The 24,967-nt window shown below is 44.5% G+C and overlaps 1 protein-coding gene across 5 annotated transcripts in view; it reads left to right on the top strand.

The window, feature by feature from the left end:
* MAX (MYC associated factor X) overlaps positions 1-24,627 on the top strand; it is a gene marked incomplete at both ends in the record, with an annotated part of 31,424 nt that extends 6,797 nt beyond the window's left edge. For 2 of the 5 annotated variants that reach the window (XM_080708102.1, XM_080708101.1), the window contains 3 exons: positions 2,592-2,699; positions 23,088-23,211; positions 24,440-24,627. In XM_080708102.1, the coding sequence (XP_080564228.1) occupies positions 2,592-2,699; positions 23,088-23,211; positions 24,440-24,627 (420 nt within the window). Of the gene's footprint in view, positions 1-2,591; positions 2,700-23,087; positions 23,212-23,519; positions 23,529-23,662; positions 23,748-24,439 lie in introns of those variants that run through there. The other 3 variants (XM_080708104.1, XM_080708105.1, XM_080708103.1) reach the window with 3 other exon arrangements.
* Positions 24,628-24,967: the final 340 nt, after the last annotated feature.

The following is a 24,967-nucleotide window of genomic DNA, read 5'->3' as shown; positions in this document are numbered from 1 at the left end:
CCCAGATGAGAAGCCAAGATTTCTGCTGATGGTCCACAGCCAAGTTCACTTACAATCCTCTAACCAAAAGACTTGTTGTCCGTTTGAGTTCTTTCAGGGCTCAGTAAAGGGGGAGGGGAGTGCATTGTGGGGATGATTTGGATATTAGATTATACCTCACTCCATGTCCCTAGTGTAGGTCCAAGCAAAATTAAGTCCATTGTAGCTATTTGAGATTTACAGGGCTCTCCCAGAAAGAAAACAGATAATTAGAATTTTATTTGTATCAATAGGAGGGATTATGGGTAACTCTGGTGTCACTGCTTCTGTGCAGAGCTCTTAAGCTGGGAGGAGGGCCAGGAATCGGGGTGATTTAGGAGACAGGAGTATCTTGGGCTGCTGTTGGAGACCAAAGCTGGGAGATTAATTTGCATCTAAATAGACCATCATGGAGTGTATATAGCAAATACCAGAGGGGCATATACAAGCCAGAAGTCACCCTTCAGCCTTTTGAGTTCCTCAGGTATAGTCCTAGCCCATCTTACCTTTGATTAGATGACTGCAGTAAGTTGGACAAGACTTAAGTACTTAAATATTTTTAATTCCTTCAAGCTGTTTTATACTCCTCTTGTTAGAAGACATCTACATTTTTTTCTGCTATAATGCTATATGATACTGAGAACCTACCTGTGGGCTAGAAATACAGTTCAGAGGTAGAGCACTTGTCTAGGATGTGCAAGGCCCTGGGTTTGGTTTGATCTTCAGCACCAAAAAGGAATGAATGAACGGGGGAAAGAAATTACCAGAATACTACCTCTAGTCTCAGGTTATATGTTGTTCCAAGCCTGATTGTTCTCTCAGATTCCTCATCTTATTCCATATATTGCTGTAGTTCAGGAAATGTTCATTTTACAGTGAATTCAGACTTCAGATTGGATGTCTTTTGCAGTGTGTCTATCTTCTGCCCTCAAAAAGTGACTGTCCTCTGAAGGACCATGGCCGTGAAGGGAATCACAGTTTGTTCAGCAGAGCTGTAGGTGAGGTGTTTTGCTTGAGAGACCAGGAAGTAATGAAGTAGCTGCTGTCTTAGCTTATTGCTTCTCTGGATGACTCAGGCCTTTAAGATTAAATAGTATGAGAATTTCACTCCCTTTATTCCTCACAACTTTTCTCTTTTTAGTAGATATCTTCTGAAGTACAAAGATTCTTTAGAATCTTTGGAAAAAGCATTATGCTTTACTAAGCCAAGTTATTTACTCTTGTTCTTCATCTTTAAAATCTTTGGCATTCAGCTGGGTATGGTGGTGTGCACCTGTAATCCCAGTACTTAGGAGGCCAAGACAGGAGGATCACAGGTTCGAGGACAACCTCAGCAATGTAGCGAGACTCTCAGCAACCTGGTGAGACCCTGTTTCAAAAATAAATAAAAAGGGCTGGGGGCATGGCTCAGAGGAGAATGTTTCCGGGTTCAATCCCTAATGTCACACACACAATAATAGTAATTCTTAGTGCTCTGAGTGGATTAAAACTGTCTAATTTTTCTGTATATAGACTTACTCTCTAGGTTAGCTCTAGGTTACCCTGGCGTGTTTAGGGTAATTCTAAGAATTTATTTTCTGTACTTCCAAAGTGTAGCTGTGGTGAAGTTCTTGGTTTGGGTGAAGTAAGCACTTGACTGCCATTTGGAGGGGATGTCCGTTTAATGAGTACCCGTTGAGGCTCCCCGTAGCACTCTTTTGGGGAAGCACTTTGGTATTCCTGGCAGTCTTTGCCTTCTTTGTTATTCCAAACAGGACAGGTTCGAGGCTCTAGCTTGGGTATTTAAAAAACTGCCCAATTAGCTTGGCCTGATGCAGGTGCCTGAGAGACTTTATTCAGAGCTCTTGGGTGTAAGAAGGTCTGCCTTCTGAGAACTGCCTTTCTGGCCCAGCCTGTGTGAGGGGAAGCCCTTGGCAGGGTAGCATGTTGGATCTGCTTTAAAAAACAGGAACTCAATGCAGTTGGCACTTCTGTCAGCTCTGTCATAATGATCTCAGATTCATGAAGCTGAGTTTCTAGAGGCTTTTAGTTTCTCTCATATGATTTGATGAGAAAGTTAATCTAGTGCCTTTTAGCTGCCTGGAGACCAGCGTGGAGCCTCCAGTGGTGGGTTTAACAAGGAGAGAAGCACTGCCCCAGTGACTCAGCAGCAGCAGCACCCCCCACCCCGGTCTCTTACAGTGGGGGTGATCACATCTTATAAAGAGGCCCACAGGGAATTTTCCTAGTTACCTCCCAACCACGGACTGGCAGCTGTTCCTGTCACATAAGTAAGCTAGGGATGCCGGTGTTGCTGGAGAGCCACACTTTGTCCCTGTGAATAACTTTGATTTTACTTATGCATGAGCTGGATGCATCGAGCTACTTTGGATGTTCCTGTTGCAAGCCTTGCTCACCCCTTTCTCCCACTTTAGCAGAACCTAATTCTGGAGACTCCTCACTGTCCACTTCGACAAATCTTCCCAGTCCATCCAGGGTCAACGCTGACAGCATATCCTACCAGGCTGTGCCCCACCCACCTTCTATGAAGCAGAAGGAATGATATTTCTAATGTGCTCTTTCTTTCCTTCTAGGCTGACAAACGGGCTCACCATAATGCACTGGAACGAAAACGTAGGGACCACATCAAAGACAGCTTTCACAGTTTGCGGGACTCAGTCCCATCACTCCAAGGAGAAAAGGTGAGTTTATCAAGAAATTGGATTGGCCACCTCTGGCTCGGGATTTGTGGGGTGTAGCGGTACAGTCTCTTCTCTGGACAGGAGCGCAGTGAGGGATATTCAGGTGGCGTGGTTCCCTGTTTCTTTGGAGGATCATCACACATACCACATGCTCTTATCTTTAACAAAAAGATGTTTGATGGGAGCCGGGCATGGTGGGCACGCTTATAATCCCATTGCTTGGGATGCTGAGGCAGGAGGATCACACAGGTTCAAAGCCAGCCTCATCTACTTAGTGAGGCGCTCAGCAACTTACTGAGACCCTGTTTCCAAATAACGTATAAAGTAGGTCGGGGGCATAACCGGGAGGTAGAGGCCCCTGGGTCCCATCCCCAGGACCACAAAAAAAAGGTAAATAAAAAAATATGTTTGAGGTAAGGGAGTTGTTGCTAAGAGTGGTCTTTCAAAATCAGTATTATATGTAATAAATTACTCCTTCAAGAAATTATAACTATACATTCTAGTGTAGAGTTTAGCCTATAGTTTGTTTGGAATCACACTAAAGGTTCCCAAGATCAGTGATTCCTAGACCTCTAAGAGTATTTCTTTCATAGGGTTAAAAATCAGCAACTAGGAGCCAGGCGTGGTGGTACACGCCTTAATCCCCACACTTGGGAGGCTGAGACAGGAGGATCACACAGGTTCGAAGCCAGCCTCAGCTACTTAGTGAGGCTCTCAGCAACTTATTGAGACCCTGTTTCCAAATAAAATATAAAATGGGTCTGGGAGTATATCCCGGAGGTAGAAAGCCTCTGGGTTCCACCCCCAATGCCACCAAAAAATAAAAAAATAAAAATCAGCAACTAGGAGCCAAGCGTGGTGGCGCACGCTTGTAATCCCAGTGCTTGGGATTCTGCGACAGGAGGATCGCATAGGTTCAAAGCCAGCCTCAGCTACTTAGTGAGGCTCTCAGCAACCTAGTGAGAACCTGTTTCCAAATAAAGTACAAAATAGGTCTGGGAGTATAGCCCAGAGGTAGAAAAGTCCCTGGGTTCCACCCCCAGTAGCAAAAAAAAAAAATCAGCACCTAGTCCCAGGCATGTTGATGGACCCACCTGGGTACCAGTTGTGTAAAGAACAAAAGACTTTAGTAATGAGAGATGTTCATAAAAAATAGAAGGAAAAAAAATCTCTCCTGTCCACAACCCCCACTGGTGACCTTTAGTAACTAGCATTTTCCCTGGAGGGATAGGCACCAGCTGTTTCTACATTTTAAAAAACAGCAGCTTTGAGCAAAAGCCTGTAGGTTTGGGTCACTCCTTGGAATCTATTTATTTATTTGTTTGTTTATTTATTTATTTTGTGGTACTGGGGGTGGAACCCAGAGACTTTCTACCTCTGGCTATACTCCCAGCCCTATTTTTTAATATTTTATTTGGAAACAGGGTCTCACTAAGTTGGTGAGAGCCTCACTAAGTAGCTGAGGCTGGCTTCAAACCTGCGTGATCCTCCTGTCACAGCCTCCCAAGCACGGGGATTACAAGCCTGTGCCACCACACCTGGCTCACTCCTTGGAATTTAAAGAGAGCATCTGTTCCACAGTTAGTTCCATCCTTTTTTTTTTTTTTTTTTGCATGTGTTATACTTGGAATGGAACCTGGGGCATTTTACCTCCAAGCTCCCCCAGCCCTATTTTGTATTCTTTATTTTGAAACAGGGTCTCACTGAGTTGCAAAGGGCCTCACTAAGTAGCTGAGGCTAGCTACAAACCATGATCCTGCTGTTTTAGCCTCCCAGATGCTGGGATTACAAGCATGTGCCACCAAGCCCAGCTAGTTCCATCCTTGAGACAGTGTAGCTATCTGTGGCCCCTCAGTGGAATAACCAGCAAGCTTGGAAGATGACTTGTGGTTTTGGGGGGGTCAGTGATTCAGGTTTTAAAGAAACAGCTATTTGAGGCTAAGGATATAAGCTTAGTAGTAGAGCACCTGCTTAGCATGTGCAAGGCCCTGGGTTTGATCCCCAGCACCACAAAAAAAGAAGCAGTCGGGCGTGATGTGGTGCACATGATTATAATCTCAGCATTTGGGAGGCTGAGACATGAGGATCACTGTTCAAGGACAGCCTCAGCTACCTTGGCCCTTTGCAACTTAGTGAGACCCTGTTTCAAAATAAAGAGTAAAAAATAAGGCTGGGAGCCGGGCGTGGTGGCGCACGCTTGTAATCCCAGTTTTTGGGAGGCTGAGACCAGAGGATCACCGTTCGTGGACAGCCTCAGCTACTTAGTGAGGCTCTCTGCAACTTAGTGAGACCCTGTTTCAAAATAAAGAATAAAAAACAGGGCAGGGGGTGTAGCTTGGAGGTCAAATGCCCCTGGGTTCTATCCCCAGACCTGCAAAAAAAAAAAAATGAGGCTGGGGTGTAGCTCAGGTAGAATGCCCCTGGGCTCCATCCCCAATATTGGGGGGTGGGGGGGACCCAGAAACAGAAACAGCTGTTTTGTGTTAAAAACCATCTTTGCTCTTAGGTGTACTTGGAGTGGCTCTCCTGATTCAGCTCTGTGGTAGGGGTCCTGGGTTTGTTTGGTTATCTAAGATTACACTTGGAACCGTGACTTGTTTTGTTTATGTTATGGTTAAAGTCATGGGCTTTATACTTATCTAAGGTGTGGCTTTCCAGGCGGCCGAAGCATGGGGTAGGTCTGACCTTTATAAAAAAAAAAAACAAAACAGGCCATGTGAATACCTGGTGTTACAAAACTAGAATCTGCCGTGGGTTACGCCTGCTTAGTGTGGACTTGATTTAATGGCCTTGAACCAAGGCACTTACCTGGAATAACAGCATTCCTATGTACAGCACTAAGCACCACAGGAAATCTTTATGACTAGAGAGACTCACCCCTTCAGTTGAAGTACACACGTGTAAGTGATGATCTCGTGTCAGTCTGTGCCCATTCCTCTACCATGTTATCAATTAACGTTGCTCTGGTGAGCTGCATGGTCGAGAGCTCTCCATCTCACACCTATTCAGGAGTGGTGATAAAGGCAATGCTCCAGGGTGGGCTTGTGGAACAAACCTTACTGAATCGGCTTCCTGGAGGCAGGCCTGGGAATCTGCTTTTATAACAAGCAGACAGGTCATTCTCAGGCATTAAGTTTGAAAACACTGTGCAAGAGGTGAGTCACAGACCTTAACTATACCTCTTCCAGCCTGTATTACATTGCCATGGCCTTCTTCCTTAAGTCCTTATAATCTCATTATCCCAAATCCTGTTGCCTCCCTTCTCTCTTCAAGCAAGTTGGAGGTTTTAGTTTGGTGGCCTTGCAAACAATAGTTTGTCATTTGTTGTGGTCCACTCACTCCCATCAGCCAGTATTTATTTACTTAGAGTCTACAACATGCCAGGCACTGTCCTAGTGACTGGGAATACAGAACTGAGCAAAGCAGACAAAAGCAAACCTGTATTCTGACAAGGAAGCAATAGAAAGTGAAGTAATAATTATACACACAAAATGTCAGATAAGTGGCGTTAAGCCAGGACGCACGTTAAGCCAGGAAGGAAAGGTATAATTTTAGTTAGGGAAGATAAAGAAAGTCTCACCATCAGGGTGACATTTGAGCAAAGACTTGAAGGAAGTGAAGGAAGAAAACATGCATCTTAGCAGCAGCCCTGAGGCAGGAGCCGGGAGCTTTCCTGGGCCAGCTGAGGAAGCTGAAGGGCCAGAGTGGCCCAGGGAACTAGTGAGGGTTGGTTGCAGGAGACACTATTAGGCCATGCGCCTTCTTAATAGGAGAGAGAGGAGCTGTTGAAGGGAACCAGCAAACCCCCAATTTGAGAACTGACTACATGCTATTGTAATTTCAGAACCCTCCCTGTCCTGTCTGCTACTAGCTTTGCTTGAGTCCAGCCACTTCTGTAGAGAGAGCATGGCCCTCATTATTCTCTTTGCCAGTAGTTTCACAGGTGTGAAGTCTAATGGAACGCTTTGGTCACTGATACTTGACTTTTCACTAAATGGTACAATTATTTTTTTTAATGCAGTATTTTAACCAAAGGAAATTGACTCTTTTCTTGATTTGAATGGCAGTAATTAAGATTGTGACATTATGTAAATAGTCATGAAATAATTGTCTTAAGGTGTAAGTCTTGAGGTGCCTAGCTCAGATTCTTGAAGGGGAAGGCCTTTGAATCTTGATGTTCATTTACTTTGATTTGAGTGTCTTTATGTTCCAAGTGACTTTATACTTTGCATTTATTTATTTATTTACTTTTTTTTTTTCTTTTTTTTTTGGTGGTACTGGTGGTGGAACCCAGAGGCTTTCTACCTCCGGGCTATACTTCCAGACCCATTTTATATTTTATTTGGAAACAGGGTCTCACTTAAATTGCTGAGAGCCTCACTCAGTAGCTGAGGCTGGCTTCGAACCTGTGTGATCCTCCTGTCTCAGCCTCCCAAGCGCGGGGATTACAAGCGTGCGCCACCATGCCTGGCGATATACTTTGCATTTAGATTAGTTGTCATACATGTCCTAAGTCTTTTGGTTTTTAAAGAGAATTTAATACTAGCCAGGCACAGTGGCACACGCTTGTAATCCCAGTACTTGGGAGGCTGAGACAGGAGGATCCGGGTTTGCAGCCAGCCTCAGCTACTTAGGCCCTTCGTAACTTAGTGAGACCCTGTTTCAAAATAAAGAATCAATAGGGCTGGAGGTGTAGCTCAGAGGTAGAATGCCCTTGGATTCTATCCCTAGTACCGCAAAATATAAATAAATACATAAGTCGGGTGTGGTGGCACATGCTTGTAATCCCAGCAGTTCCGGAGGCTGGGACTGGAGGATCATCACGGTTCGCAGACAGCCTCAGCTACTTGGTGAGGCCCTCTGCAACTCAGTGAGACCCTCCTTCAAAATAAAGAATAAAAAATAGGGCTGGGGGTGTAGCTTGGAGGTAGAATGCCCCTGGGTTCCATCCCCAGTACCGCAAAAAAAAAAATAGTAATAATAATAATAAAGTAATAATTAATTAATATTGAATGAATTGGGTCCTAACCAAGAATAGGTGATTAAGAAAAAGGAAGAAACTGGGCGTGGTGGCGCACGCTTGTAATTCCAGCATTCGGGAGGCTAAGACTGGAGGATCGCAGTTCATGGACAGCCTCAGCTACTTAGTGAGGCCCTCTGCAACTCAGTGAGACCCTGTTTCAAAATAAAGAATTTTAAAAAATAGGGCAGGGGTGTAGCTTGGAGGTCAAATGCCCCTGGGTTCCATCTCCTGACCCACACACAAAAAAATACTAGGGATGGAACCCAGGGGCATTCTACTTCCAAGCTATACACCCAGCCCTATTTTTTATTCTTTATTTTGAAACGGTCTCACTGAGTTGCAAAGGGCCTCACTAAGTAGCTGAGGCTGTCCACAAACCACAATCCTCAGGTCTCAGCCTCCCGAACGCTGGGATTACAAGCGTGTGCCCCCCACACCTGGCTTATCAGGTCATTATTTTAGGAGCTTTCCCTAGATAGATCTTGGCAGTATGTCACACCAGGGCTGCTATGAGAATAAATACTCCTCTCAGGTGGCATATGTAAGTAACACTGAAGTGTGAGGCCAAGGGTCATATCAAGTCGAAATTCTTTCCGAGCCCAGCACCCAGCCCCAGAAAAGAGATCATTACAGTTGGTGATCTATTGGATTTTGCTTTTGGTCCCAGGCTTAGCAAGTTTGATCTCTTATGTTGTGTGTGTATGTGTTGAAGGGGGAGTTGGTACTGTATTGAGCCCAGGGGCACTCTACCACTGAGCTACATCCCAGTCTTTTTTTGTTTTTTATTTTGAAACAGGGTCTCATTAAGTTACTGTATGCTGGTCCCGAACCTACAATCTTCCCATATCAGCCTCCCAAGTACTAGGATTACAGGTGTGTCACCATGCTCCATTGAGCTTTTGCTTTGAGTTGTGTCCCTTGTAGTTTTTCAGCTGAACAAGGAGCCTACTGGTAAAGATAGAATGGGATTGAAGCCTTTTACCAGTCAGACTATAAAGGGTAAGGCCAGCTTTTTTTGCATGTGTGTGTGGGGATGGATACTGGAGATTGAACTGCAGGGCATTGACCTCTGAGCTACACCCCTAGCCCTGTTTTGTTTTGGAAACGTCTCACTAAGTCATTGAGGACCTCCCTAAGTTGCTAAGGCTGGCCATGAACCTGTGATCCTCCTGTCTCAGCCTCCCAAGTACTGGGATTACAGGTATGTGCCATCACACCTGGCTCCGGCTCCATTTTACTTTTTATTTTGATACAGGGTTTGATAAATTACCCTAGGCTGACTTTAAACATGCAATCCTCCAGAGTCTCTGGATTTCAGGCTTGCACCACTGCAGGTAGACCCTGGAGTTCTTGGGTTTTTGTTTGTGATACTGGGGATTGAACCTAGGAAAATTCTACCTCTGAGTTATACTCCCAGCCCCTTTAAACTTTAGTTTAGAAACAGGATCTAAATTACTTGTGTGCTGGTCTCAAAATTGTGATCTTTTTTTCTCAGCCTCCCAAGTACTAAGATTACAGGTGTTCAGTTTTTGTTTTTTTTTTTTGAGACACATTGATCCTAAGTTACCTGGGCTAACTTTGATTTTGTGAGCCTTCTGTCCCAGTGTCCCAAGTAGCTGGGATTACAGGCACCTACTACCACACCTGGTTTATATTCTTAAGGCCAAAGACTCTCATAGCAATTAGCAGGGTGTGGAATTTTGATTTTTTTTTTTTTTTTTTTTTTTTTTTGTGGTACTGGGGGTTTTTCTACCTCTGGGCTACACTCCCAGACCTATTTTATACTTTATTTGGAAACAGAGTCTCACTAAGTTGCTGAGAGCCTCACTAAGTAGCTGAGGCTGGCTTCGAACCTGTGAGATCCTCCTGTCTCAGCCTCCCAAACGATGGGATTACAAGCGTGCCCCACCGCGTGCGCCACCACACCCGGCTCGGAATTTTGTTTTTTTTTGTTGTTGTTGTTGTGGTGGTGGTGGTGGTGATGGTGGTGGTACTGGGGTTGGAACCCAGGGGCCTTCTATATCCAGGCTACACTCTCAGTCCTACTTTATTTTTTATTTTGAAACAGGTTCCCCTAGGTTGATGAGAGTCTTATTTGCTGAGGCTATCCTTGAGCCTGTGATCCTCCTATTTCAGCCTCCCAAGTACTGGCATTAGTGGAGTGCTTCACCATATTCAGCCCAAGTTTTTGTTTTGTGTCCTGTTCTGGGCTCTATCACCAGATCTTGAAGCTGGGCCTTATCATGCTATCCTTGAACTTCTGATCCTCTTGCCTTAGACTTCAGAGCAGATGGGATTATAGGTGTGTATCACCACACCTTGGCTATTGTAGTTTTGTGTAGATTCGTGTGATTATCTGATGGTGTTTGGACACTCTCTTTTTGGTCATTTTCTTTCCTTAATACCCAGTACATAGTAGGGAGCACAGTTAAGTATTTATTATATTGATGGGAGAAAGCTACCTATTCTACCCTGGCCACATTCTGGAAGATGACTCCTTCCGGTGGATGCTTTTAAGGCAAGTAGTTCATTCAGGAATACTGTGCCTACATCGTATCTGGGCTGCTGAAGGAATTGCCTTTTAAATAAAATGTAAACCATACTCCTACCATTTCACCTCATTACTTACTAAGGTTATTACATGGCCAAACTCTAATTTAGGCAATTAGTATCTTAAACTTTTTGTTTGTTTTGTTTTTGTGGTACTAGAGATGGAATCCAGAGGCATTTTGCCTGCAAGCTACACCTCCAGCTCTATTATTTTTATTCTTTTTTTTTTTTTTTTTTTTTTTTTTGGTAGTACTCGGGTTTCTGGAAGCCCTTCTACCTCCGGGCTACACTCCCAGACCTATTTTATATTTTTATTTGAAACAGGGTCTCTTAAACCAGCAAGGCTGGCTTTAAACCTGCACGATCCTACTGTCTCCGCCTCCCAAGTGTGGGGGGGATTACAAGTGTGCGACACCACGCCCGGCACTATTTTTATTCTTTATTTTGAAACAGGGTTTCCCTAAGTTGTGGAGGGCCTCACTGAGTAGCTGAGGCTGGCTGTGAACCTACGATCCTCCTGTCTCAGCCTCCCAAGCCACCATGCCCAGCCCTCTTAAATTTTCTTCATCTTAAATTGCCCAATATTTCCTTAAGCTCCAGGCTCAGTCATTGTAAAATATTTCTTTCATTTCTTATATAAACTGTACTTGTGAACCAGGCATGGCGGCGCCCACTTGTAATCCCAGCATTGGGAAGGCTGAGACAGGAAGATCCGGGTTCTCAGCCAGCTTCAGCTACTTAGGAAGGCCCTTTGCAAGTGCCTCACTAAGTAGCTGAAGTGCCTTAGTGAGGCTCTTTGCTACTCAGTAAGACCCTGTTTCAAAATAAAGAATTAAAAAAAAGTCCAAGGGTGTAGCTTGGAGGTAGAATTTCCCTGGCTTCAATCCATAGTGCCGCAAAAAATTAAAAATAAACTATTTGTGTCTTACTGAAGATCTCCAAGGGTTTTCATTACCCAGTTATGTAATGACTGGCATTCCATGTTCTCTGAGACATCCAGCTTGCCTGCCCTATTTTTCTACATGTTCCTTACATTAACCCTCCAGTTGTGAATGGTGTCCACCTCCTCTGTTTGCCTGGAAATGTTTTTCTCAGCTTTTCTGAGTTCTTCCTCAGGGTCCTTTAGACTAGCTCCTCTAGTCTAAAGGCCCAGATGACTGGTGAAAGAGGCCCACTCAAGGTCTTCCTCTCTATGCAGTTTCTCTTGTCTTTGTGTTTCCCCTGCAGAGCTCCACTTCCAGCCCTCCAGGCTCATTTCTCTTTTTTTCTTTTTTCCTCTAACTGGGGATGGAACCCAGAGGCATTCTGCCTCCAAGCCACACCCCCACTCCAATTTTTTATTCTTTATTTTGAAGTAGGGTCTCACTGAGTTGCAGAGGGCCTCACTAAGTAGCTGAGGCTGTCCGCAAACCACTATCCTCCAGTCTTAGCCTCCCGAATGCTGGGATTACGAGTGTGCACCACCACGCCCAGCTTTTTTTTTTTTTTAAATTTTGAAACAGGGTCTCACTAAAAAGTTGAGTACCTCCTTAAAGTGGATGTTGAAGAAACTTGCTTCCTTTTCCTCTCAAAAGCTGCTGTTAACATTAAGTCCATGTAATTATTAATGGGATTGAAGAAGCAAGGAAAGTTATATCATTAATTTGTGAATTCTTTCTGGTCTCAGCATATTCACACTTTGTGGGTAAATTTAACATCATGCTTTTTTCCTAGATGATATAACAATCATATTTAGTCATTTGGCATGTTTCTGTTGGTCATTTGGTTTGTGTCCAGCTTTAGAATTTTATAAACAATATGATGAGAACATCATGGTGTATGTGACTATTTCCTTAAACTAGAAGTCCCAGAAGTTGGATTTCTGGGTCAAGGATGTGAGCATCTGGTTTTTGCTGTATGTTGCCAAATGCTCTTTCGGAGGATTATTTTCATGTCGTCTTTCATTTCTTACTTTTTCAAGGAAATTATAAAGATAGTATTTTGGTAGTGTTTCGAGAGTTCTAATTATACCATCACTGGATTTTTTTTAAGAGAGTAATTTAGTGGGCAAAAGATAGTAGTTGTTTTTGTGTTTTGTTTACCTATGGGATTGAATGCTTTCCCACATGTTTAGTTACTAGCTGTATTTCCTCTTTTGGGAAGTGCCACACCTTGATTTCAGGCTACCAGGGACATGAGAAAAAAACATCAAGAATCTTAAGAGAGCCTACAGATAGAAGATCTTTGCCAGCCTCTGCTAGAGAACTAATATCTATAATATGCAAAGAAGTTAAAAGTCTAAACACTAAAAAAAAGAAAAAAATAACATAATCAAGAAATAATTTCCTGCCAGGAGTCATGGCACACGCTTGTAATCCCAGCGTTCGGGAGGCTGAGACCTGAGGATTGTGGTTCGCGGACAGCCTCAGCTACTTAGTGAGGCCCTCTGCAACTCAGTGAGATCCTGTTTCAAAATAAAGAATAAAAAATTGGGCAGGGGGTGTAGCTCGAAGGTCAAATGCCTCTGGGTTCCATCCCCAGACCTGCAAAAAAAAAAAAGAAAAGAAACAATTTTCTGCATAGTGATGCATACCTGTATTTCCAGTACTTGGGAGGCTGAGACAGGGACGATCACAGATTTGAGGATAGCCTTGGCAAGTAGTGAGACACTCACTAGTGAGTCCCTTTTTCAAATAAAAAGTAGGGCTGGAGGTATAGCTCAAGGGTAGAATGCTTCTGGATTCAATCCCCTGTACCCAAAATAAATAAATAAATAAATAGGCAATTGACCTAAATAGATACTTTACAGAAGAAGAAATATAAATGGTCAATAAACATGTGGGAAAATGTTCAACTCCATTAGCAATCAGGGAAATGTAAATCAAAACTACACTGAGATCTCACCTAACTCCAATTTGAATGACAGTCATCAAGAATACAAACAACAATGAATGCTGGTGAAGATGTGGGGAAATAGGAACTCTTACACATTTTTTTTGGTGAGATTACAGATTAGCGCAACCACTATGGAGATCAGTGTGGAGATTCCACAGAAAACTGGGAATGGATCCACCGAACAACCCAGCAATACCACTCCTGGGTATCTTTCTAAAAGGATTAAAATCAGAATATTGTAGTGATACATGCATATCTATGTTTATAGTGGCACAGTTTATAATAGCCAAATCATGGTACCAGCCTAAGTGTATATCAACAAGAATGGATTACAAAATTATGGGCTATACACACATTGGAATTTTACTCAGCAAGAAAGAAAACAAAATTATACCATTTTTCAGGAAAATGGATGGACTTGGAGAAGATTGTTAAGTGAGATTAGCTAGTCACAGAAAGTGAAGAGTCTTATTTTCTCCCATATTTGAAAGCTAGGGAGTAATCAGGATATGAGGAACTTTATTTTATTTCATATTTTTCGGTACTGGGGATTGAACCCAGATACATGTACCTCCGAGCTATACCCCTATCCCTATTTTTTATTTATTTTATTTTATTTTATTTTTATTTTTTGGTGGTACTGGAGGTGGAACCCAGAGGCTTTCTACCTCCGGGTTATACTCCCAGACCTATTTTATATTTTATTTGGAAACAGGATCTCACTAAGTTGCTGAGAGCCTCACTAAGTACCTGAGGCTGGCTTTGAACCTGTGTGATTCTCCTGTCTCAGCCTCCCAAGAGCAGGGATTACAAGCGTGCGCCACCACGCCCGGCTATTTTTTATTTTTTTATTTTGAAACAGGGACTCACTAAGTTGTGGAGGGCCTCACTAAATAGCTGGAGCTGGCTGTGAACCTCTGATCTTCCTGTCTTAGCCTTGCAAGTACTGGGATTACAAGGTGTGCCACCATGCCCAGCCCACAAGAGGGGCTTTAGATAAAGAAAAAAGCCAGGTGCCATGGTGCCTGCTTATAATCCCAGTACTTGGGAGGCTGAGACAGGATGGTTGCAGGTTCGCAACCAGCCTCAGCTACTTAGCCCCTTTGCAACTTAGTGAGACCCTGTTTCAGAATAAAGAAGCCAGGTGTGGTGGCACACGCTTATAATCCCAGCATTTGGGAGGCTGAGACAGGAGGATCCCTGTTCCAGGACAGACTCAGCTACTTAGTGAGGATCTTTGCAACTCAGTGAGACTCTATTTCAAATTAAAGAATAAAAAATAGGGCTGGGCTATAAAGAATAAAGAAATACATTGCCGGGCATGGTGGCGCACACTTGTAATACCCGCGCTTGGGAGGCGGAGACAGGAGGATCGCGCAGGTTCAAACCCAGCCACGCTGGCTTAAGAGACCCTGTTTCCAAAAATATAAAATAGGTCTGGGAGTGTAGCCTGAAGGTAGGAGGGCTTCCAGGAACCCCAGTACCACCAAAAAAAAAAAAAAGAAATATGGCTGAGCCAGTGGTGGTGGCGCATGCTTGTAATTCATGCGCTTGGGAGACTGAGACAGTTTTGAAGCCTAAGTGAGACCCTGTTTCCAAATAAAATATAAAATAGGGCTGGGGGTATAGCACAGAGGTAGAAAGCCCCTGGGTTCCATCCCCAGTACCACACACACACACACAAAAAAAAAAAAAAAAAAAAAATAGGGCTGGAGGTGTAGCTCAGGTAGAATGCCCCTGAGATCAATCCCCAGTACTGCAATAAAAATAAATAGATAAAGGAGAACACTTAGTGAGGCCCTCTGCAACTGAGACAGACCCTGTTTCAAAAAAAAGAATAAAAAATGGGGTTGGGGTGGATGGTAGAGTCCCCTGGGTTCCACCCCAGTACCCCCCAAAAATAAATAAGTAAATAAATGAGAAAGCCCAGTGGATTGATGGAGGAGGGTGGTGGAGATGAGAGATTTAATGAAGGAAACAATTCCACTGATGTCATGTACATACATATTATCAGTGCCAGTCTCTATCCTGTATGGAGAAGGGGAGGGGGCTCACCAGGTGCTGTGTGCATGTATGTCACTACCACTCTGAACTACATTATGATGGGATACCATAGTAGTGCCCCAAAGAAAGTACATTCAAAAAATAAAAACAGCCGGGCGTGGTGGTGCGCGCTTGTAACCCCAGCATTCGGGAGGCTAGAATAGGAGGATCGTGGTTCGCAGACAACCTTAGTTACTTAGTGAGGCTCTTTGGAACTCATTAAGACCCTGTTTCAAAATAAAGAATAAAAAATAGGGCTGGGGCCATAGCTCAAAGTAGAATGCCCCTGGGTTCCATCCCCAGTACCAAAAGAAAATAAACAAACCAGTAACTGCCCAAAAAATGCAGTTTAAATAAAATAAGATTTGTGTTGACCCTTCAACAAATGTCTGACTCCTGAGCCAGGCGTGGTGGCCCACGCTTGTAATCCCAGCATTTGGGAGGCTGAGACAGGAGGATCGCGGTTCATGGACAGCCTCAGCTACTTACTGAGGCCCTCTGCAACTCAGTGAGACCCGGTTTCAAAATAAAGAATTAAAAAATAGGGCAGGGGGTGTAGCCCGGAGGTCGAATGCCCCTGGGTTCCAACCCCAGACCCACCAAAAAAAAAGTCTGAATCCTGGTTTTAAGCACCATTGCATAGCATAGTGGCACTGTCTTTCCCCAGTAATCTATAGAATGGTCCTGTGGTGGGGAATAAAGAAAAAGGATGGTCCTGCAGCTGGCCTAGAAGCAGAATGCCTTCAAAGGAACTCAGCTCTCCAGCTTCCCTTGTTTGTATTGATAGGGTTCTACTTTTGAACTAATTTAATGGAGAACCAAATATTGTGCCTATCTGTTGATTTTTATTTTCAGATGATAGCTTATTCAAATGGAAATGTATACCAGCTTTGCTGAGCCCTTCTTTCTCTTAATGTGTGTAAAAGCTTCTGTAAGTTCAGAAAGTGAATGGTTTTTATTGTCTTTACAATAATGGTGCATGGTGAGTGTGGTGGCACACACCTGTACTGGAGTACTTAGGGGGCTGAGACAAGAGGATTGCAAATTTGAGACCAGATTTAGCAATTTAGCAAAAAAAAAAAACCCTTTCAAAAAAAATAGAGCTGAGATTATCCCTTGGAGGTAGAATACCCCTCAGTTCTATCCCCAGTGCAACAAAATAACTAGTGCAAAATAAAACAAGTCAGTTGGTTAAGTCAAGCAGTAGTCCTTTCATCACTTCCTGGATGTGGCATTTTGGTCCTTGGGGAACAAGACAGTTGAAACATCAGTCCAGTACTATTTTTGACAGAGAAGGGGAAAGTGATAAATACAGCCTAGGTCACTGTTTCTCTGGTCAGCACTGGGACTTGAGTATGCTGGGATTCTAAATGTTAATGATCTATTTCTACTGTTCTGGCTTTCTACACAAATCTAAGTTACTCTAATAAGATTTGTAAATCCATAAATGTATGAAGCTCTGGCTTTATATATGAAAACTTGAGATCTGCTGCTTTAAATAGGATTTAATAACCTTGGGCTTGATCCTGAACCTATCTGTGTGTACTTTAGGAATCATTTGGGATCTTAAAGGGTTCTAATTAAAACTGGGCTAAGACAGGAGAATTGCAGATTTGAGGACAGCCTCAGCAAGTAATGAGGCTTAGCAATCTAGCAAAACCCTGTTTGAAAAAATAAAATTGGGCTGGGGGGGTGGAACTTGGAGGTAGAATGGGTTCAATTGCCAGTACTACACACACAAAAAGAGTTAAAAGGTTCTAATTAGAATCAAACGCTTGGATTTGCGGCTTTCGTGAAATATGTAAGTTGACTTTTGCCATGACACAAGGAGTGGGTGGACTCTGTTGAAGCTGAGTTCTGTGAAAATGGTGCCTCTGGAGGATGGACCTTCCCTTTGGTCCACTTGTTGCCAACCCTGGGTCTTCTCCATTGTCTGTTTTGTTTTATTCTGGAATGCGAAGGGCCAGTGAGGCCGGCAGCTCTGTGGGGAGCTAACTCCCCCCACCCCGTCCCAGGCCTGCTCAGTCAGGCACTCAGGCTGTCTTGTCTTCAGGCTTTCCCCGTTTCTTCTCTGTTAGGAGGCCGTTTGGTTCTCCCTGTCTAAAAGGAAAGTAAGCCAGGTGTGGTGGTGCACCTGTAATCTCGGTACTTGGGAAACTGAGACAGGAGGATCACGGGTTTGAGGACAGCCTTGGCAAGTAGTGAGACTCAACCAAGTGAGGTCTTGTTTCAAAGTAAAAATAAGAGAGCGCTGGGGGTATGTCTTAAAAATAGAATGTCCCTGGGTTCAATCCCCAGTACCGATAAGGAAAATGAGGGGCAAAAAAAGCAGTCTTTTTTGAACGCTGCTATTATTACAAGCTACTGTTTTTCACTTCTTTTCTAGCCAAATTCTAATGACAATATTCATCCCGCTCACTCTGCACCTGTGTGGGATGGTTCACCACGCCTGGTGCTGAGACAGTCACTAGACAGACCAGTGGCTTTCCAGGTCCTGCTCCTCCTCAGTCTTTCCCCTCTGGGACAGCACTGTCCCTTTAATCCTGTTAATTTGCTTTTGTTTTTGTTTTTTTTAATGAGTTCAACAGCTGCTTCTGTGTTCCCAAAATAGGGTGTCCTGGAGGCCGAGTTTAAATTGTCCTTCCTACTAGTTACATGTAACATTGGGTAAGTTGCAGCTGTGTTCCTCAGTTTCCTTATTTATTTATATAGTTTTTAGCCACGACTCAAATTTCTATTACCAGTTTCCTCATTTATAAAATAGAGGAAATAATACAGAAAAAGGTTGTGTAAGGATACCTGGCACTTAGTAAGAACTTCAAAAACGGTAGCTGCTCTCATCATCTTCATTATTACTTCTACTGCTCTCTGCAAGCATAGATTTGGAACAAGATCTGGCAGGACTGTGCAGCATCTTTCCGTGTAGCTCCAAAGGTGAAAAAGAGGTGACTCACCTCTGCAGTCCCTTCAGCCATATTCTGTCCTGTCCATGGGCTGTGTCCAAGCTGTTCAGGGGAACTTTTTCGGCTCAGAAAGGCAGAATTCAAATTTAGAAAACTAGCAGGGGAAAAAAATTTTTGACTAGGCGCGATGGCACACACTTAATCCCAGTACTAGGATGCTGAGATAGGCAGATCTAAGATTCAAGGGCAGCCTCAGCAAGTAGTGAGATTCTCATTAACCTAGTGAGACCCTGTTTCAAAAATCTTTTAAATATCAGAGCTGGAGATGTAGCTCACAGGTAGAATGCCCCAAGTTCAATCCCCAGCATCAAAAAATAAAAAATAAAAAAATCAGCGAGACTCACTTGGTTGAGTCTCGCTACTTGCCAAGGCTGTCCTCAAACCTGTGATCCTCCTGTCTCAGTCTTCCAAAAAATAAAAAAATCATGGCTAAAAATCTGCTTGGGAGGCGGAGACAGGAGGATCACGCAGGTTCAAAGCCAGCCGCGCTGGCTTAAGAGACCCTGTTTCCAAATAAAATATAAAATAGGTCTGGGATCGTAGCCTGGAGATAGAAGGGTTCTATCCCCAATACCACCAAAAAAATAAACATAAATAAATAATTTAAAAAAATAAAATCAGCTGGGCATGGTGGCACACGCTTGTAATCTCAGCATTCAGGAGGCTAAGACAGGATTGCAGTTCTCCAACAGCCTCAGCTACTTAGTGAGGCCCTTTGCAACTCAGTGAGACCCTGTTTCAAAATAAAGAATAAAAAATAGAGCTAGGAGTGTGGCTCAGAGGTAGAATGCCCCTGGGTAAATAAAAATAAATAAATAAATCTTTGAGTCCTCACAGAGTGTCTTAAGGCAGTATTCATCTGTGGATTCCTTGCCTTGCCAGGTATCATCTGGTTAGCACACTCACGTGAATATTGTCATTTGACTCAGCTGACTGAGAACCTTTCAGAAAACAGAAACTAAAAGCCCAGGGTTGTTTCATAGTCCAAGCCATAAACCCTAGGGTTTCTTGCTGGTTTCACATTTAAACTCATAAAGGCAAAAAGGGCCTGCCAACACCTTGATGCTGTGGTTAGTCACATGATCTTGTGTGGTCTGTGGAGATGGGAGTGGGGGTTTTAGACAAATCTAACATTTCCTAGCTTCAAGCTTGTGTGTATCCCTACCCTCCAACCCTCTTCCCTGTACTAGAAGCAAATTTGGGGACATTCTGAATTTTGTGTTAATTTTTTTTTTTTTTAATGTAGTACTAGAGATGGAACCCAGGAGCATTCTACCTCTAAATTACACCCCCAGCCCTATTTTTTATTCTTTATTGTGGAACAGAGTTTTACTAAGTTGTAGAAGGAAGGCCTCACTAAGTAGCTGAGGCTGGCTGAGAACCATGATCCTCCTGTCTCAGCTTCCAAGTACTGGGATTACAAGCGTGTGCTACCACACCTGGCTTGTGTTTTTAAATTCTTTGTTGAATTTTAATTCTTAATGAGTATCCAAGGAAAGATAACATAAAGTTAATTTTGAATGGTTATTTTGAGGGGGCAGGGCTTAGTGAATGACCTGGAACACTTGGCTTCCAGCAGAGGGTAGAGGAAGGGCTGGGTACCTGGTGTTGGGATTATGCTAATCTAGCCATCTTTGGTAAACACTGTTTAGCATCTGTGAATTTTGCTTTCATCCAGAAACCTGGAAAAGTTGAAAGTGCTCTCCCTCCACGGCATCTTTTCCCTCTTCTGGCTTGTTTTGTTGTGTTTCTTGGTACTGGTTTCATGGTATGGAATATAAATGCCCAAAGGAAAAAATGGGGGCATACAGGCTCCTTACTCTGTGCCAGTCCTCCCTGAACGTATCAAACACCCTGTGATTGTAGAGGTTCTATTTCTCTTCCCTTTTTAAAAAACTAATGCTGCAGTGAAGAGTGGTGGCACACACCTATAATCCCAGTACTTGAGAGGCTGAGATTAGAGGACCACAGGTTCAAGACTAGCCTCTCAGCAACTTAGACCCTGTTTCAAAACAAGAGGTGGAGGTGTAGCTCCAATGTAGAATACCTCTGGGTTCAATCTCTGGTGCCACCAAAAAAAAAAAAAAAAGGCCTTTTGTTGCTTGTGAGGGACTATTAAAATAATAGCTAAAATTGGCAACTTACGCACAGTGGCACATACCTGTAATCCCAGCTAGTTGAGGCTGAGGCAGGAGGATCGCAAGTTCAAGGCCAGTCTGGGCAATTCAATGAGACCTGTCTAAAAATAAAATTTATAGAAATGTTGGGCATGTAGCTCAGTGCTTGCCTTGTATATACAAAACCATAGGTTCACTTCTCAGTGCAAAGGAAATTTAAAGAGATATTAGGTATAGGTATGCATAGAAATTGGTGATGGAGAGGATAGAGTTGGAGGGCTAGGTGAGGCCTTTGAGAATTTCTCCTTAGATAAGGAGCAACCATAGAGAGGAATGTGTATGAGGCATCGAGCTCAGTAATAACAGCGTACAGCATGCCTCTGCCTCTTGCATCCCCAAGCTCTGCCATCTCTCATACAATACTAATCAGTTTTAATTCCATGTTTTATATCCAGAGACGCAGGGTATTGTAATTAGTCTCTTCTAATTATTTGCTTCTCCCTACCCCCAATTAGGTTTTCTCAGTATTTCTACATAAAATAACCACTCAACTAGGCAGTCAGATCAGGCTTCTCCCTCACCCACACCCTTCACTGTGCTACTCTTGTTTACTTAACATTACCTTTTTCCAAAAATTCCACCTTGGTCTAGTGCAGGGTTCACTATTTCACATGGAGAGAGGGGTGTGTGTGTGTCTGTCCGTCTGACAGAAAGAGCTGCATCCTCCGGGCCAGTGCCTGACACACAGTAGGGAATCATCCCAGCAGAAACCACCTTTCCCCTGGCTAGTCAATCTGTACTAGCCAGGTTACACTTGTCAGCACTGCCTGTGATTTGTGTGTACATAGATAACACTTATCTCCTCAACTGGAGAGTAAGCAAGCTTCTGGGCAAAGAAGCCATGACTAATACATTTTGTTTCTCCACAATGTCTTCCCTAGTACTTTGCACATAATTTGTGTCAGATAAAAAAAAATGGTTGATTGAATGATTTCCTCTTGAGGAAATCACCCTAAGGGTACTGGAAGAGAAAAGCCTGAAAATTCTAGTACTTTCAAGGACTGGTGAATAAGCTCAGGCCTTGCGTACCTCTCTGATACCCAGCCCACTGAGGGCTAAATTGAGATTGCTAAAATTCAATACAAGTAGATTTAGTTTTGCTAGGCTGGGTGTGGATGTGCTCTTTGCCCCCTCCCTGCCCTATTGGGTTCTGGTCGTCCAGGACCGCTGGATTATGATACATACTTGTGGGGGTCGACCCTCTGAGTGAGGAGCTTCCGGGGCCCTGCAGCTTAAGTGCCACACCTCAGCCGTGAGCCCTCCCTGCCTGGGCTTCTCTTAGCTTCGTCCCATTCTGCTGATTGGACTGCTGGCTCCCCGGTTGTCAGTGACACAGTGCTGCCATGTTTGCAGCCTAGAGGGAATCTCCCAGAGAAGCTTGGCTTCCCTGAACACAGTGACCTGACTTTTTTTTTTTTTTTTTGGGGGGGGGGTCGGGTTGGAACCCAGGGGCATTCGACCTCTGAGCTACACCCCCTGCCCTATTTTTTATTCTTTATTTTGAAACCGGTTCTCACTGAGTTGCAGAGGGCCTAACTAAGTAGCTGAGGCTGTCCGCGAACCGTGATCCTCAGGTCTCAGCCTCCCGATGCTGGGATTACAAGCGAGCGCCACCATGTCCGGCTCTGACATCCATTTTATTAGCTTATTGACATATTCCTCTGACAGGACAGTGACCATGCTACCCATGGCCATTGTGGAAGCATGGTTGCTTCCTGAAATGGCCCAATCTCATGTATTTCCTGTGTTGACATCAAGCACCGACAGCTTTCACGCAATCAGGAAAACGGAAACAGTGACACAGCAGCATCATTATGTTAGGACTGGTTAACAGCAGTTTTGAGAGTCTGGCTGAAGTCTTAAGATCTTGGCGCAAAACATTGAACCCACTTTCACCCAAACCAACTTCAGCCAATTTACCACTGTTGTCACTCTGGCCTGGCTAGAGTCAGGCCCTAGCAGAGTGAGTAGTCCAAGCTCTGATTTACAGTATTTTGATGTTTTCAGACATAGCTGACTGAAGACTGAAAAGCAACTTAAAGGAGAAGGAGCTGGGCATGGTAGCGCATGCCTGTAATCTCAGTACTTGGGAGACTGAAACAGGAGGACACCTCAGCAACTTAGTAAACCTTGTTTCAAAATAAAACATAAAAGTGGGACTGAAGGTGTATCTTAGAGCTAGAATGCCCCTGGGTTCAATCTTCAGTACTACCAAAAAAAGAGAGAGAGAAAAAATAGAGGGGCCAGAATGGTAGTTCACACCTATAATCCCAGCATTTGTGGGGGGAGGCTAAGACAGGATCGCAAGGTCCCAGGCCAGCCCCAGCAACTTAGCAAGATCTTGTTTCAGAATAAAATGGGCTGGGGGTGTAGCTCAAATGTAAAATGCTCCTGAGTTCAAGCCCCAGTTTAAAAAAAAGAGAGAGAGAGGATGAGAGGAGCACATACTCAGGATAGTCAGACAGACCCAAGTCTGTGCTGCGTTCTGCCAGCATCTAGCTAGTGGCTTTGAATAAGCCACTGTACTAATCTGAGCTCTGGGTTCCTGCTAGAGCTCCTTCTGAGTCTGTGCTTGCAAGGTTCACTCCCAAAAGCACTGGACACTTTGGCACAAAGAAGGCCTTCTCCAGCCATGACTCTTTCCTCGGCCTTTTCCCACTTCGCCCTCCTGCCTGCTGTGCTGCAGAGGGACATGGTTCCTTTGCTACCAAGACTCGGTCTTTATTTTGTCCCTGTGTTTTTTCTTATATTGCAACAGGCATCCCGGGCCCAAATCCTAGACAAAGCCACAGAGTATATCCAGTATATGCGAAGGAAAAACCACACGCACCAGCAAGATATCGATGACCTCAAGCGGCAGAATGCTCTTCTGGAGCAGCAAGGTGAGCAGCTGAGCTGGTGGGGCGACTGGCCCTGCTGCACTTCGGCCAGGCCGGGCTCTCACCTGGGCCTGCAGAGTCAGAGCCAGCCCCAGAGCGTGCCTCAGATTCAGCCTCGGCTCACAGTTGAGTTTTAGAGCCTTCCTGAGCCGCCAGTGAGGAGACAGCACAGGCTAGGGAGTTGGGCATTGGAGGCGTGTATCTTTTCTGGCCTGATCTCTCCCTTTCTTGGAGCCCAGGTGCTCTGCCTGCAATAGGGGTTCCACCTGGCATTAGATGTCTGAAAAGAGCTTTGAGGTCCTTGGAGTGGAATGTGCTGTGTAAGTACCAGAGACTCCAGGTGTTCAGGGACAGTGAGCCCTCCCCATTATCAATGGTAATCCAATCAGGGCAGCCTATGGGCCAGGCCCCTGCTGTTCTCAATGCTCACACCCGCCTTTTCCTACAACCACAGGGGAAAGCGAGAGCTGATCAAGTTCTTTGTTCCTGGGGAATTCACTTCTCTTCCTCCCTCATGGAAGATGCAAGTAAAAGGAAATGCAAGTAACCACCTGGGTTAGAACACCTCACATAAAATAAATAAACTGAACGGGTTGACCTTCGAGGCTCAAGCTGAGCTGAACCAAGGGTTGGGCAGCGGGTGGCATCAGCGGGTTGGTGAAGGGGCTGAGCAGCCTGCATGTAGGGGCTACCTGTCAAAAGGCCCAGGTATTTTGTGTGTATTGGTGACTTGCTTCCAAGTGTCCAGCTTGTCATTCCAAGTGGATCTTGTACGTGAAAGCTAAGCCAAAACTTTCTTTGGCCAGTGCATCTTATATCATCCTTTCCTGCTACTGTGTGGCCTTCATACCCTCGTGAAGCCTGGCATTGCTGGGCTGGCTTCTCCTCCTCTGTCATTGCACTGCTGAATCCCACAGGGAGCTCCTGCTCTGGTCTCTACGCTGGGCTTCCGTGGCAGGACGATGACATCACATGCCTTCTCTTTAGGATTGGGTGGGATGGCAGTGACTGGCCACATCTGTTGGGCCCCCAGGTCCATTTGGGAAAGAAGGGAGGGGAAATGGAGTGTGCGATGGACCAGACACCAGAAGGAAGTTACTTCTGAGCAACCCTGAGCCTTGGAGGCCAGCAAGCAAGCCCTTAGGAAGAACAGGCTGGACCCTGAGTCTGAGACTTGGTTACTCCCCAAGTTTCCAGAAGGTGGTAACAAATTGCCTTGGTTGCTTTTTAGTTCGTGCACTGGAGAAGGCGAGGTCGAGTGCCCAACTGCAGACCAACTACCCCTCCTCAGACAACAGCCTCTACACCAACGCCAAGGGCAGCACCATCTCTGCCTTCGATGGGGGCTCAGACTCCAGCTCGGAGTCAGAGCCTGAAGAGCCCCAAAGCAGGAAGAAACTCCGGATGGAGGCCAGCTAAGCCACGCGGGGCAGGCCAGCAATAAAAACTGTCTGTCTCCTCCATCGTCTCATCCTCCTCTCAGTTCATCGTTAGGACCCTCAGAACCATTTAAGAGACTCTATTTTTCTCTCTCTTTTTTTAATTTTTATTTTTACGTAGAAGCTCTTGGACAACAGCTCTCGTTTTCCCTCCCCATTTCCATTTTTTTTTTTTTTTAATCTATTCCCTTCAGGGATTCCCTGTCCCTACCAGGAATTTTTAAACCAAAACACCCCAACTTGGCAGCTTTTTCTGTGGAGGACAGACGGCCGGCCGGACCTCTGAGCACACGATGTCCTGCCTACCCTACCAGCTCCTC

The sequence above is a fragment of the Muscardinus avellanarius genome, assembly GCF_963383645.1.
Source record: "Muscardinus avellanarius genome assembly, chromosome: 12".
In the NCBI taxonomy this organism is placed as follows: domain Eukaryota; kingdom Metazoa; phylum Chordata; class Mammalia; order Rodentia; family Gliridae; genus Muscardinus; species Muscardinus avellanarius.
This window is presented reverse-complemented; position numbering and strand designations above follow the sequence as displayed.